This window comes from Scyliorhinus torazame, chromosome 15, assembly GCF_047496885.1.
Source record: "Scyliorhinus torazame isolate Kashiwa2021f chromosome 15, sScyTor2.1, whole genome shotgun sequence".
Taxonomy (NCBI): Eukaryota; Metazoa; Chordata; class Chondrichthyes; order Carcharhiniformes; family Scyliorhinidae; genus Scyliorhinus; species Scyliorhinus torazame.
Window position 1 is genome coordinate 202,600,927 of NC_092721.1, and position 13,445 is coordinate 202,614,371.

The 13,445-nt window shown below is 48.1% G+C and overlaps 1 protein-coding gene across 3 annotated transcripts in view; it reads right to left on the reverse strand.

Annotated features, from left to right (window-relative positions):
* LOC140392130 (autophagy-related protein 16-like) overlaps window positions 1-13,445 on the reverse strand; it is a 210,785-nt gene that overhangs the window by 100,663 nt on the left and 96,677 nt on the right. For 2 of the 3 annotated variants that reach the window (XM_072477453.1, XM_072477455.1), the window contains exons 7-8: window positions 3,739-3,825; window positions 184-246 (exon numbers count right to left, since the gene is read on the reverse strand). In XM_072477453.1, the coding sequence (XP_072333554.1) occupies window positions 184-246; window positions 3,739-3,825 (150 nt within the window). The remainder of the gene's footprint in view (window positions 1-183; window positions 247-3,738; window positions 3,826-13,445) is intronic. The other variant, XM_072477454.1, reaches the window with a different exon arrangement.

Sequence of the window (13,445 nt, forward strand, 5' to 3'; positions counted from 1 at the left end):
ACTCCACGCCCAGCCCTGAGTGAGTTCCTCGAAGACACAGTCCAGCGACTGGGATCTATCCCGTGCTCTCCCGCTAAGTGGAACATACATGTTTCAGCAAGCAGATTGGCGAGGCAGATCAGGAGGTTAGAAAGCTGGCACTCAGCTGCTCAGGAACTTTCAACATGGCAAAACCGAACTTACCTGAAGATGCCTTTAAAGGATTGGAAAAACCTGGGCTGGGTTGAAAGAGTGAAGGAGGATGACCTAAATAAAAACAAAGGGCAGACTTGTGGCTAATGAAGGCTGACGTTTAAAGGAGGACTATCCATCAGGGCTCATCAAGTACTCAAACCTGGTGCCCGACTGAACGGGCCCCAGCACCAAGGTCACATGGCCCAACGTCAAGACATTCTGGGCTACCACCTGACCCTGCCATAAACAATCCCAAAGTCTTCAGTTAACAGTGAAATACCAGGGACCTCCGCAAATATTGGCCCATTTCGGAGGACAGTTTGTGAATTTCGAAACCCAGGGATTCCCAGAAGAGCTGTTCTCCTATAATCATTAACAGCCACTCGTGAACCTTGTGTCAAAGTGTTGGCACATCATTGGGAGTCCTCCCTGCCATGGACATTACCCAGTCCATGGGTCACACGAGTCTCCCAACCAGTCAGTGGATGTAGCTCAATCATGTACCGTGTGCTGATGGGGACAATGGAACAGGATGAGGCCATTCAGCCCCTCTAACCTCTTCCGCCCACCATTCAGTGAGATAATGGCCAATCTGTCTCAAGGCACCATATGGTTGCCCTCCTTGCTAAATAAAAGCCCAACAATGTCAGTCTTAGAAGCACTGAACATATGGACATACAATTAGGAGCAGGAGTAAGCCACTCGGCCCCTCGAGCCTGCTCCACCATTCAATAGGATCGTGGCTGATTCCAACCTCAACCCCACATTCCTGCCCGACCCGCCCGATAACCTTTCACTCCCTTGTTCCCCTTTCACCTCCATTATTAATCAAGAATCTATCTCGCTCTGCCTTAAAAACATTCAAAGACTCTGTTCCCACTGCCTTTATTACCACTTTGGAAAAAAACCATTCTTCTGGAATTATCGAATCCCTACAGTGTAGAGGAGGCCATTTAGCCCATTGAGTCTGCTTCAACCCTCGGAGCACTTAACCCAAGCACACTCCCCCGTCCTATCCCAATAACCCCCTGAACCTAACCTCCACATCTTTGGGCATTCCCGCTCTGCTTTCCGATGTGGTAAATCCCACCTGGTCTTAAAAGAGCAACATCCTTATTTTGAAACAGTGGCCCCTCGTTCTAGACCTTCTGACAAGCGGAGAGGGAGGGGGAGAATTGGGGAGTGTTCCGCTATCCTTTGTGAGAGGCAGTGCTTCCTGATCTCACTCCTCAACAGTTTGGTGTTCATTTTAAGGTTATACCCCCTTTTTCTAGACCCCCGCCCTCCAGAGGAAATAGTTTCTCTCCTATCTATCTCATCAAAACCCTTAAATCACTTTAAAGACCTCAATCAGATCTGCCCTCACCCTTTTAAACTCAAGCATTTAGAAGGCTCAAGGATTAATAAGGTTTATGTGCTCTATTCTTATATCACAAGCAGTCAGACGAGATGGAAAGCTGAGTTGCCTCGACAACGCACTGCTCCCTTCTCATAGGGCAATTAGAAGTGGGCAATAAATGCTGGCCTTGTCCATAACTTGGGAAAGAATTAGAAATATCAAACAGCAATAGGGGCATCACTCTACAGGTCTTTTTAATATTTCACGGGAGGTGGACTCTTCGCTGGCTAGACAAGTATTTATTGCCCATCCCTAATTGTCCATGAGGAGGCGGTAGTGAGCTGCCTTCTTGAACCGCTGCAGTCCATGTGGTGTGAGTACACCCACTGTGCTGTTAGGGAGGGAGTTCCAGGATTTTGACCCAGCGACAGTGTGTTATGTGAGAGTACCTTTAAGAAATGGGTGTTTATAAATGGGTGTGTATATAAATAGCTGTAGTGAGAGTACCTTTAAGAAATGGGTGTTTACTACTGCAGTGATGTCAGAGAGTGGGTGGAGGTGGGCTGTCTGTTGGCTTTTTACTTTCGTTTTAGGCTGTTTGCTGCAGGGTGTGTTTTAGTTTCGTTTTCAGTGTTGGAGCTGAAGCCAGACAGAGCAGGTGCACTGTTGATCTCTCTGCCATCAAAAGACTATCTCTTGATCATTTGGCGAATTCAGAATTATAAATGTTCTCAGTAGTGAATGTAAACCTGATGTGCGTCTGTCGAAAGGTGTTTCTTCTGTCTTCTGGATGTTGTTTGGGAAGTTATTAAGGATTACTTAGTGTTGTATTCTTTGGGGGTTGTATTTGAATTAATGGTTGCTAAGATGTTCACTGTATGTTTTAAAAAGGTTAACTTGAGTTCATAGAATAAACATTGTTTTGCTTTTAAAAAATACTTTTCCATTTCTGCTGTACCACACCTGTAGAGTGGGCCGTGTGCTCCCCATACCACAATCTAGCAAACGTTGTGGGTCAGGTGAACTCCATGATACACTTTGGGTTTCTCTAAACCCTGGCCCAAAACAAGTGTAGGAACGGCGATATATTTCCAAGTCAGGATGGTGAGTGGAGGGGAACTTGCAGGTGGCGGCGTTCCCAGGTATCTGCTGCCCTTTCTAGATGATAGCGGATTCAGGTTTGGAAGGTGCGGTCTAAGGAACCTTGGCGAGTTGCTGCAGTGCATCTTGTCAGCTGCCACTGTTCGTCGGTGGTGGAGGGAGTGAATATTTAAGCTGGGGGAGTAGGGTACATCCGCGCCCGATAGTCGGGAGGTGAGGAATAGGTGGCGACCATTACCCCTCAAGCTTGTTGTGACATTGAATGAGATCACGGCTGTTGTGTATCCTGACACCTTGCCTTGCATCCGTTGTATACACTTGTGACACGTGGCCTTTGGGGGCAGGACAGAGTCACTCTTTCTCCTGACTGGAGCCTCCACTCGTGTGTCCAAAGGAAGGGGTTGATCACTGCCGGGTTCCTCACGGGAAGACACAGCAAGTAGTAGGATCGCTCCTATATTCCCTGGAGTTTAGAAGACTGAGAGGTGATGCCATTGAAACAGGTAGAATCTGAGAGAGTGTGACAGAGTGAAGGCTGAGGGACTGTTTTCACTGGCGGGGGAACCTAGATCGCAGGGTCTGGGTTTCAGGACCAGGAGGAGACCGTTTAGGATTGGGTGGAGGGGAACTGCCTTCACTCCGGGGGTAGGGAATCTTTGATTCCCAAGAACTGGGATGCTCAGCCATTGAGAATATTCAAGACAGGGATCGATGGAATTCTAGGCACTAAGAGAGTCACAAAACACGGCAGAAGCTCAGGTGGAAGTTCGGCCATGATCTTGCAGAAATGCGGAGCAGATTTGCAAGGCCTCTCCAGCTCCGGTCTCTGATGTTGTAAACAGAGCCAAATCCCCTCCTGCCGACCTCTCCCGACCTCCGTCGCCACCACTCCGGCCTGGGCCCAGCTCCACAAGACCCTGAATCACAGCCTCAACCTCCCCACCTCCCCTGCCCAGAGACGGGGCTCTTGCCCAACTCCACCACCCGGCTTGGGCCCAGCTCCACAAGACCTTGAATCACAGCCTCAACCTCCCCACCTCCCCTGCCCAGAGACGGGGCTCTTTCCCAACTCCACCACTCCGGCTGGGCTGGCCAAACACTGCACAGGGAGATCCCACATTTACCTAAAACTCCGAAACGGCTTGAAGTTCTTGGCCTCCTGGTGCCCAGCTGCCTCGGCTGACAGTTTCCGCACCTGGCGGGACGCATCTCTGAAACAAAAACAAGAGTTTATTAAACCACAGAAATCAGTCAAAAAGAAGTGAATTGACGTTGCCCTGGCAATGGGGGCAGTGTCATTGGAGGAAAGGGTTAATATACTCCTTATTCTGTGTTGTACACAGGGGGTTGGTAAGCAGGAGTAATCATAGAAACTAGGACCTGGAACAGGCCATCCGGCCCTTCGAGCCCGCTCCACCATTCCATAAGCCCATAAGACATAGGAGCGGAAGTAAGGCCATTCGGCCCATCGAGTCCACTCCACCATTCAATCATGGCTGATTTCAACTCCATTTACCCGCTCTCTCTCCATAGCCCTTAATTCCTCGAGAAATCAAGAATTTATCAACTTCTGTCTTAAAGACACTCAACGTCCCGGCCTCCACCGCCCTCTGTGGCAATGAATTCCACAGACCCACCACTCTCTGGCTGAAGAAATTTCTCCTCATCTCTGTTCTAAAGTACTCCCTTTTATTCTAAGGCTGTGCCCTCGGGTCCTAGTCTCCCCTGCTAATGGAAACAACTTCCCTATGTCCACCCTATCTAAGCCATTCATTATCTTGTAAGTTTCTATTAGATCTCCCCTCAACCTCCTAAACTCCAATGAATATAATCCCAGGATCCTCAGACGTTCATCGTATGTTAGGCCTATCATTCCTGGGATCATCCGTGTGAATCTCCGCTGGACCCGCTCCAGTGCCAGTATGTCCTTCCTGAGGTGTGGGGCCCAAAATTGCTCACAGTATTCTAAATGGGGCCTAACTAGTGCTTTATAAAGCTTCAGAAGTACATGCCTGCTTTTATATTCCAAGCCTCTTGAGATAAATGACAACATTGCATTTGCTTTCTTAATTACGGACTCAACCTGCAAGTTTACCTTTAGAGAATCCTGGACTAGGACTCCCAAGTCCCTTTGCACTTCAGCATTTTGAATTTTTTCACCGTTTAGAAAATAGTCCACGCCTCTATTCTTTTTTCCAAAGTGCAAGACCTCGCACTTGCCCACGTTGAATTTCATTATCCATTTCTTGGACCACTCTCCTAAACTGTCTAAATCTTTCTGCAGCCTCCCCACCTCCTCGATACTACCTGCCCCTCCACCTATCTTTGTATCATCGACAAACTTAGCCAGAATGCCCCAGTCCCGTCATCTAGATCGTTAATATATAAAGAGAACAGCTGTGGCCCCAACACTGAACCCTGCGGGACACCACTCGTCAGCGGTTGCCATTCCGATAAAGAACCTTTTATCCCAACTCTCTGCCTTCTGCCCGACAGCCAATCGTCAATCCATGTTAGTATCTTGCCTTGAATACCATGGGCCCTTATTTTACTCAGCAGTCTCCCGTGAGGCACCTTATCAAAGGCCTTTTGGAAGTCAAGATAGATAACATCCATTGGTTCTCCTTGGTCTAACCTGTTTGTTATCTCTTCAAAGAACTCTAACAGGTTTGTCAGGCACGACCTCCCCTTACTAAATCCATGCTGACTTGTCCTAATCCGACCCTGCACTTTCAAGAATTTAGAAATCTCATCCTTAACGATGGATTCTAGAATCTTGCCAACAACCGAGGTTAGGCTAATTGGCCTATAATTTTCCATCTTTTTTCTTGTTCCCTTCTTGAACAGGGGGGTTACAACAGCGATTTTCCAATCCTCTGGGACTTTCCCTGACTCCAGTGACTTTTGAAAGATCATAACTAACGCCTCCACTATTTCTTCAGCTATCTCCTTTAGAACTCTAGGATGTAGCCCATCTGGGCCCGGAGATTTGTCAATTTTTAGACCTCTTAGTTTCTCTAGCACTTTCTCCTTTGTTATGGCTACCATATTCAACTCTGCCCCCTGACTCTCCTGAATTGTTGGGATATTACTCATGTCTTCTACTGTGAAGACTGACACAAAGTACTTATTTAGTTCCTCAGCTATTTCCTTGTCTCCCATCACTAGATTACCAGCGTCATTTTGGAGCGGCCCAATGTCGACTTTTGCCTCTCGTTTGTTTTTAATGTATTTAAATAAACTTTTACTATCATTCCTAATGTTACTGGCTAGCCTACCTTCATATTTGATCCTCTCTTTCCTTATTTCTCTCTTTGTTATCCTCTGTTTGTTTTTGTAGCCTTCCCAATCTTCTGACTTCCCACTACTCTTTGCCACATTATAGGCTTTCTCTTTTGCTTTGATGCATTCCCTGACTTCCTTTGTCAGCCATGGCTGCCTAATCTCCCCTCTGATAACCTTTCTTTTTGTTGGGATGAACCTCTGTACTGTGTCCTCAATTACTCCCATAAACTCCTGCCATTGCTGTTCTACTGTCTTTCCCACTAGGCGCTACTCCCAGTCGATTTTCGTCAGTTCCTCCCTCATGCCCCTGTAGTTACCTTTATTTAACTGTAACACCTTTACATCTGATTCTACCTTCTTTCTTTCAAATTGCAGACTGAATTGTACCATATTATGATCACTGCCTCCTAAGTGTTCCCTTACTTTAAGATCTTTTATCAAGTCTGGCTCATTACATAACACTAAGTCCAGAATGGCCTGTTCCCTCGTGGGCTCCATCACAAGCTGTTCCAAAAAGCCCTCCTGTAAACATTCAATGAATTCCCTTTCCTTGGGTCCACTGGCAGCATTATTTACCCAGTCCACCTGCATATTGAAGTCCCCCATGATCACTGTGACCTTGCCTTTCTGACATGCACTTTCTATTTCGTGGTGCATCTTGTGCCCCCGGTCCTGACCACTGTTAGGAGGCCTGTACATAACTCCCATTATGGTTTTTTTGCCTTTGTGGTTCCTCAACTCTACCCACACAGACTCCACATCATCTGACCCTATGTCGTTTAGTGCTATTGATTTAATTTCATTCCTAATTAACAAGGCAACCCCGCCCCCTCTGCCCACCATTATTATGATCATGGCTGATCATCCAACTTAATAACCTGTTCCCGCTTTCCCCCCCTTAGATCTCCTTCTCCCCAAGCGCTATATCTAACTGCTTCTTGAAACCATACTGGGCTGATTCTCCGGTCTCCCGCCGCATGTTTATCGGAGGCGTGCCGTTTGTTGGTGGCGGGATTGTCTACTCCCGCTGCTGTCAATGGGCTTCCCCATTGGAACCGCCCCATCTTGCCGGGAATCTCAATGGGATGAGGATTCTGGCCAGAGTGTTTTCCACAACCATTCCTGTGGGAATCATAGATTATCATAGAATTTACAGTGCAGAAGGAGGCCATTCGGCCCATCGAGTCTGCACCGGCCCTTGGAAAGAGCACCCTACCCAAGGTCCACACCCCCACCCTATCCCCATAACCCAGTAACCCCACCCAACACTAAGGGCAATTTTGGACACTAAGGGCAATTGATCATGGCCAATCCACCTAACCTAATGAATTCCACAGACCGCCCACTCTGGGGGTGAAGAAATTTTTCCTCATCTCTTTCCTCAATGGTTTATCCCCTATCCTCGGACTGTGACCCCTGGTTCTGGACACACCCACCATCGGGAACATCCTTCCTGCATCCACCCTGTCCAGTCCTGTTAGAATTTTATAGGTTTCGATGAGAACCCCACTCATTCTTCTAAACTCCAAAAAATACGATCCTAACTGATTCAATCTCCCCTCGTACATCATTCCCGCCAACCCAGGAATCAGTCTGGTAAACCTTCGCTGCACTCCCTCCAGAGCAAAAACATCCTTCCTCAGATAAGGAGACTAAAACTCCACACAATACTCCAGGTGTGGCCTCACCAATGCCCTGTATAATTGTAGCAACACATCCCTGTTCCTAATAATAGTAATAATAATAATAATCACCAAGATGAGTGGTAAAGCAAAAGGTGCAGAGGATACTGGAAGTCTGCAGAGGGATTTGGATAGGCTAAGTGAATGGGCTAGGGTCTGGCAGATGGAATACAATGTTGACAAATGTGAGGTTATCCATTTTGGTAGGAACAACAGCAAAAGGGATTATTATTTAAATGATAAAATATTAAAACATGCTGCTGTGCGGAGAGACCTGGGTGTGCTAGTGCATGAGTCGCAAAAAGTTGGTTTACAGGTGCAACAGGTGATCAAGAAAGCGAATGGAGTTTTGTCCTTCATTGCTAGAGGGATGGAGTTTAAGACTAGGGAGGTTCTGCTGCAATTGTATAAGGTGTTAGTGAGGCCACATCTGGAGTATTGTGTTCAGTTTTGGTCTCCTTACTTGAGAAAGGACGTACTGGCACTGGAGGGTGTGCAGAGGAGATTCACTAGGTTAATCCCAGAGCTGAAGGGGTTGGATTACGAGGAGAGGTTGAGTAGACTGGGACTGTACTCGTTGGAATTTAGAAGGATGAGGGGGGATCTGATAGAAACATATACATTTATGAAGGGAATAGACAGGATAGATGCGGGCAGGTTGTTTCCACTGGCGGGTGAAAGCAGAACTAGGGGGCATAGCCTCAAAATAAGGGGAAGTAGATTTAGGACTGAGTTTAGGAGGAACTTTTTCACCCAAAGGGTTGTGAATCTATGGAATTTCTTGCTCAGTGAAGCAGTAGAGGCTCCTTCATTAAATGTTTTTAAGATAAAGATAGATAGTTTTTTGAAGAATAAAGGGATTAAGGGTTCTGGTGTTCGGGCCGGAAAGTGGAGCTGAGTCCACAATAGATCAGCCATGATCTCATTGAATGGTGCAGCAGGCTCGAGGGGCCAGATGGCCTACTCCTGCTCCTAGTTCTTATGTTCTTATTGTCACAAGTCGGCTGCAATGAAGTTACTGTGAAAAGCCCCTAGTCGTCACATTCCGGCGCCTGTTCAGGGAGGTCGGTACGGGAATTGGACCCGCGCTGCTGGCCTTGTTCTGCATTACAAGCCAACTGCTTAGCCCACTGTGCTAAACCAGCCCCTCCTGCACATGAATCCTTGAGTAAAGGGTTAATGTATTACTCATTCGGCACATCAACAGAAGTCGGCCTCCAGCCACTATTATCAGCAGTAAACAGTTAATAATTTCCTTATCCTGTACTGTACACGGGGGCTGCTGTTATCAGGGTTAAAGGGTTAATGAAGTTCTTACTCCAGACTGCTCCCTGCTGTAAAAATCTAACTGGTTCACCAATAAATTAAACTGAAGGAACGCTGCTGACTTGGTCTACATGGGACTCCAGTTCCACAACAAGGCAGCTGGCTCCTAACTGCCAGGAAGCCAGTCAGCTGATCCGCCTATCGCCACCTTCTCAGGGATGAGCAAAGAGCCTGCCATGCCAGTGACTCCCGCATTTCCAAGATTGGAAAAGAAAATGAGAGGCGAGGCACCAGTATGCACACAGCAAGATCCCACAGATTGCAATGTGACAGAGGACGTCCGCCAGGGGCATCGAAGGCCACGGGACGAGGTAAGCAGCTGGCTGCCTCCACCTCTGATGTGCATCCCGGGGACACACCTAGACGTAGTGGCAGAGCCAGGGGGACTCACTGACCACTGAGGGCACCGGCGCAGGGTGGGGCAAATGAGGGGAGGGTGTGGGGGAAAGAGGGTGGGGGCGAGGCACCATCGGGAGAATGGCGGACTGTTAAACACATTAAACACTCTTGAGCACAACCAGTATGATGCCTCCTATCACTTACCTCCGCAATATGGCCGACCTCCGAGACCTTGGCCCATCTCTCCAGGCATTCCCCCTCCCCGGATATTTGCTCATGACATCACCTGGACCGGGCGGTGGCCCCCTCCCCGTGGCACTCACCCGCCTTCCGGCCGTGGCCATGTCCTCTCAGCTGTGTCCCATCCCTGGGTGTTTGGATGTTGGCTGCTGCGTGGGTGGTCGGTGGGACAGATGGGCAGGGACAATGGCTGCCCCCAGAATGGATACACATAATCTATTGGTTGGCATGGGGGAGCTGTACGCGTTTACCTCCCCCCAGGGCCTCCCCCCCACCCTTCCATGGTGGCCCAATCCTGGAGCGGGATCCCCACCCAGCTGAGGGTCCCCCAGCCCCGCTGGGCACTGGGGCACCAATCCCAGCAGCCCTGGGCTCTTTGCCTGTGAGCAAAGATGGCTACTCCCCTCCAATGGCGCGAATACTCACCATGAGGCAGAGGTAGGGTTGAAACAGAAGAAGACGGCAGTTTTGAAAGGCAGCCAACTTGCGCTTGTGCAGTCTGACCAGTCCGCACATGCGCACTTTCCTAAAAGACACAAACCGGCGTTTTGCGCATGCGCGAGAAGCCACGCATGCGCAGTTGCGAAAAGAGCGCACAGTAAAGGAACCTTGGCGTGCGCATGCGCAATTGAGTCCTACGCATGACGTCACGAGCGGCATGATGTCAGAGGCCCCGGACCACGCCCACTTAAAGGGGAAATGTCCGAAAATTAAAAAGAAGAGTTTTAAAGCCACAAAACACAATTCCTTCACCTCGAAAGACAGAACAATGCCCGAACTTCTACCAGACACTGAAAATAACCTCCGCAGCACCCTGGAACAAGCAGTTTGCACCACCCGAAGTGAGGAGCACAATGACAAATCCGAAAACAAAGACATTGAACGAGAAGAAAGTGATGCCACACAGCGAGTACTGAACGACTCCCATTGGCATCAGGAGTGTGCAACACCAAACACATGACTCTGATCAAGGCAGTGCTACAGATCCAAATGGTGACTACCTGGATAATACATACCGAGTAGGCATCATCACGAAGTGCGAATACGCCACACCGGGCACATGGCAAGTCCCGTCAATCCTTGCCGTGGATTTTGAGGACGAATGGAACGCAGTGATGGATGTCAACCAATGCCCCATCCAGTTCAAACTGGACACAGGTGCCTCCGCCAACCTGATCTCTCAGTCGGACTTCAGGAGAATTAAGAAGGCTCCCAAGCTCCTTCCAGCTGCCTGCAAACTCCAGGACTACACTGGCAATGCAATAAAGTACGAAGTCTTACAACACCAAGTTAAAGTCCAACAGGTTTGTTTCGATGTCACTAGCTTTCGGAGCGCTGCTCCTTCCTCAGGTGAATGAAGAGGTATGTTCCAGAAACACATATATAGACAGATACGAAGATGCCAAACAATGCTTGGAATGCGAGCATTAGCAGGTGATTAAATCTTTACAGATCCAGAGATGGGGTAACCCCAGGTTAAAGAGGTGTGAATTGTGTCAAGCCAGGACAGTTGGTAGGATCTCGCAGGCCAGATGGTGGGGGATGAATGTAATGCGACATGAATCCCAGGTCCCGGTTGAGGCCGCACTCATGTGTGCGGAACTTGGCTATAAGTTTCTGCTCGGCGATTCTGCGTTGTCGCGGGTCCTGAAGGCCGCCTTGGAGAACGCTTACCCGTAGATCAATAAAGGATCAATCAAAGAGCTGCAATAAAGGCACTGGGGTCTTGCCACCTGACAGTGTCCAATCGACACAGAGACCAGCCTACGCTTCGAGATTGTTCAGCCAAACAGGGCGTCCCTGCTAGGTGCGCACGCCTGCAAGTAACTGAACCTCATCCGACGGGTCTACACCATGACACCGTCTCATCCGGATCCGCAGGGCAGCATCGACGACATCCTGGCCCAGTACCCAGATGTCTTCAGCGGGATGGGCACATTTCCGTACGAGTACAGGATTCTACTGCGGCCTGACGCCAAACCAGTGGTCCACGCACCACGAAGAGTCCCCGACTCCACACAGAGAGCGACGAAAGACTCCAGAGAGAGAGCGATACAAGCCTCCACTGTGAGCTCGTTGACAGACTCCACAATGGAAGCAACTCAAGACTCTACAGCGAAGTCCATGCATGAACAAGACCATGAAGGTCTATCAGAGCAACCAACAGCAGACTCTGACAGTCCACCCAGCTCAGTTAACCAACAAGAAGACACTGAAGGTCTACCCACTGTATGTGAGACAAGTGACTCAGAAATCACAATTCCCATACAAGATGTGCAGGATCACAGCGAGACTGACAGATTTCAGCTCGAATGTACAGAAGCACTCAACAATCAAAGTGAAACTACTCTTGAGTCCAGTGAGACCACGTCAATTAAAACCTCATCCACTCGCGCCTAGCCACAAGAAAATTAAATCTTGAAGATTTTGACTCCAGCCGAGGAGCATCAAGAAACCAATGATGATTCAAGTGAACCACAAATGACTCCAGAAGAGGAGCACCAAGAAATCAAAGAGAAATCACATCAACCACAAAGGAGTGATGTCACCAAGGTCAATGCAACATCCGGTCATTCCCACAATCCTCAAGAAGAAACGCTCAATGAAGCATCAGATACCACAAAGGACACTGACACAAGTAACTTTGAGAATGGCTCGAATTATCCGCACGGAACAGTCATTGAGCGCGACAAGCACGACAAAAACAGCACCAATAAAACAACAACTTGTACGACATGGTACAACTCTGCACATGAAGGGCAATGCAACAGCACAGCTCAAAACAATGGCAAGAGTACAAACTTACCACGGCATGACAACGAATCTCACCAATTCACGTTTGCTCCACTACAAACAAGCAAACCAGCTTTCAAGAAAGGTGACGTACAGAATCGCTACCACAAGCGTAGAAAACAAAAGTCTAAATCAGACAACGAAGTGATTGGACCATTCAAACACCTCATGATGACTTCTTGGTCACTTAACCACAAGAACACTGATGACGTTCACAAAGAAATGGCAACATCAACATCACCACTTCAACAACAGAAGAAGAAAGCAACTCAACCGTACAAATTCATAAGATTATAAGAACATAAGAACTAGGAACAGGAGTAGGCTATCTGGCCCCTCGAGCCTGCTCCGCCATTTAATGAGATCATGGCTGATCTTTGTGGACTCAGCTCCACTCTCCGGCCCGTACACCATATCCCCGAATCCCTTTATTCTTTAGAAAAGCATCTATCTTTTTCTTAAAAACGTTTAAAGAAGGAGCCTCAACTGCTTCACTGGGCAAGGAATTCCAGAGATTCACAACCCTTTGGGTGAAGAAGTTCCTCCTACACTCGGTCCTAAATCTACCTCCCCTTATTTTGAGGCTATGCCCCCTAGTTCTGCTTTCCCCGACCAGTGGAAACAACCTGCCCGCATCTATCCTATCTATTCCCTTCATAATTTTATATGTCTCAATAAGATCCCCCCGCATCCTTCTAAACTCTTTGGACTCAATTGGACTCATAGATATTAATTGGTATTGTATAATCATCAATATCATCACAACTTGTACATGTCATCATTCATCTACCTGTTTTGTACAATTTTCTTTAACAAAGTACGAAAATATGTAACACGAAAAAAGGGGGGAGGTAGTGATATGCATCACTGTATATACACAAGGGGTTAATGTAAATACACTACAACTAAGTAACCACTAGAGGGAGCACCAAAGATGTCACGACATGCAGATACGCAACCAATTGGTCATTAGAACAGGGCACAACCAATGGGCAATCAGGACACCCAGAGGTGGCATTACCACAAGGGGGCACTACACAACCCATATAAAAAGGACAAGGTACACAGGCTCCACCTCTTCCACTGGCAGAAACCAAGAGAGGAGGACAGGGTTGATTATCAGCCACATCACACCCTAGCACGTGGTCGAGAGCAAGCTTGTATAG